This window comes from Eimeria mitis, genomic scaffold (assembly GCF_000499745.2).
Source record: "Eimeria mitis Houghton genomic scaffold, Emh_scaff3363, whole genome shotgun sequence".
NCBI lineage: Eukaryota > Apicomplexa > Conoidasida > Eucoccidiorida > Eimeriidae > Eimeria > Eimeria mitis.
Genome location: NW_013571703.1, coordinates 4,183 through 6,295, shown reverse-complemented (window position 1 = coordinate 6,295; position 2,113 = coordinate 4,183). Strand labels below are relative to the sequence as shown.

At 54.4% G+C, this 2,113-nt stretch overlaps 1 protein-coding gene across 1 annotated transcript; it reads right to left on the bottom strand.

The window, feature by feature from the left end:
* Window positions 1-122: 122 nt before the first annotated feature.
* On the bottom strand, window positions 123-1,391 carry EMH_0065270 (uncharacterized protein; the record flags this gene model as incomplete). The annotated part of the gene is made up of 1 exon (XM_013498359.1): window positions 123-1,391. The coding sequence occupies one exon, from the start codon at window positions 1,389-1,391 to the stop codon at window positions 123-125; it is 1,269 nt and encodes a 422-aa protein (XP_013353813.1).
* Window positions 1,392-2,113: the final 722 nt, after the last annotated feature.

Here is a 2,113-nt window from a genome sequence, read left to right as displayed (position 1 = left end):
TATATATATATATATATATATATATATATATACGTATGTAGGGTTCAGGGTTATATATTATATATATGTATAAGCAGCACTGCAGCATAGACAGTGGTTATTTCAGTTTGAGGGTTTAGGGTTTAGGGTTTAGGGTTTAGGGTTTGCACGAGAACGCACAAGAAACCCTTGACGACGTTCCAGGCTCCAATGAAGAAGCGATAAGCTCCTTGCTGCTGCTGCTGCTGCTGCTGCTGCTGTTGCTGCTGCTGCTGCTGCTGCTGCTGCAGTGCCCCGACGGCGGCTGTGTGGGTTTGCCCCGAGACGCGTGCTGCTGCAGTGACAGCAGCAGCAGCAGCTGCTGCTGCTGCTGCAACGATATTCTCATCTGTTGCTTGTCTTCGTTGCTGCAGCAGCTGCTGCTGCAGTTCTGTTGTGCTGCTGCTGCTGCTGCTGCTTTTGTTATGTGCTGCTGTTGCTGCTGCTGCTGCTGCTGCTTGGAGGCACTGCATCATGAGCTCATCAGGGACTCGTGCTGCAGCAGCAGCAGCAGCAACAACAGAGACAGCTTCTGCTGCTCTCCCTGCTGCTACAAGCCCCAAAGCTAGCCGCTGCAGCAGCAGCAGATCGCGGGGGTTTCGCTTGTGTGCATGCAGCAGCTGCTGCAGCTCTTCTTCTTGTACAGACCCTGGTGTTGCTGCTGCTGCTGATGCAGCCACCTGCTGCTGCTGCTGCTGCTGCTGCTGCTGCTGCTGCTGTGGAACTGCAGCAGCAAACGGAACACCAAAATCATTTATAGAAAAAGAAGGACGGGGCAAGGGCCCTGATGCAAAAGAAGCAAATCGCTGCTGCTGCTGCTGCTGCAGTTGCTGCTGCTGCTGCTGCTGCTGCAGCAGCAGATGCCGCTGCAGACTACTCGGGCGAAGAAAGACAGGAGAGCACGAGAAGTGACCCATGCTGCTGCTGCTGCTGCTGCTGCTGCTGCTGCTGCTGCTGCTGTTAGCTTGGCTGTGCACACGCCACAGCTCATAGGGCGCAGCAGCATTGGATCTGCTGCTGCTGCTGCTGCTGCTGCTGCTGCTGCTGCTTGTGTCTGTGTTGCTGTTGTTATTCGGGGGTAACAAAGCACGCCGCCTCGCAGCAGCAGCAGCAGCAGCAGCTGCTGCTGCTGCTGCTGCTGCTGGGGGACCTCTAGCTGCGCGGTGCATGCGGACTGCAGCAGAGGCGAGGGGCCTGGAAGGGCATGCAGCAGCAGCAGCAGCAGGAGCAGCAGGAGCTGCTGCTGTTGCTGCTGCTGTTGCTGCTGCGTCAGCAGTCACAATAGCTGCATCAGCAGCAGCTGCTGCAAGAGCAGCAGCAGCAGACACTGCATGCTTCCGTGCTGCTGCTGCAGCAACCCTGGGGATGCGCATGCTGGAGCAGCAGGCTGCTGCTGTTGCTGCTGCTGTTGCTGCTGCTGTTGCTGCTGCTGTTGCTGCTGCTGTAATCCCACGATCCTGCAGCTAATGCTGCTGCTGCACTATAACCGGATGTTTCGCTGCTCTTTGCTGCTGCTGCTGCTGTTACTACTGCTGCTGCTGCTGCTGCTGCTGCTGCTGTTGCTGCTGCTGCTGCAGCAACTACAGCAGCAACTATATTTATTTATTTTTATTGTATTAAATAAAATAAACACAAAAAGAAGACAGAAGGACGCTAACTTTACCTCTATAGCGGAGTGCTGCTTACAAGAGCAGCAGCAGCATGGGGCCCCAGCAGCAGCAGCAGCAGCAGCAGCAGCAGCAGCAGCAGCAGCAGCAGCAGCGACTGTGTGGCTGCCTCATCGACGACTGCTGCAGCAGCTGCTGCTGCTGCTGCTGCTGCTGCTCTCTGGTGTCTTCAGCTCTGTTATATTATTAAATATTTCTTTTATACTTTTCTTTTTCTGTTGCTGCTGAGCTTCTTGCAGCAGCCAGCTGTACACACCCTGCAGCAGCAGCAGCAGCAGCAGCAGCAGCAGCAGCAGCAGCAACTCAGACAGACAGCAGCAGCAGCAGCAGCAGCAAGCAGGATAACGACATATGTGTTGACTTTGTATTGAAATAAAATAAAAGGAAGCAAATAATACTGCATGCAGCAGCAAAACAATAGAGTCGCG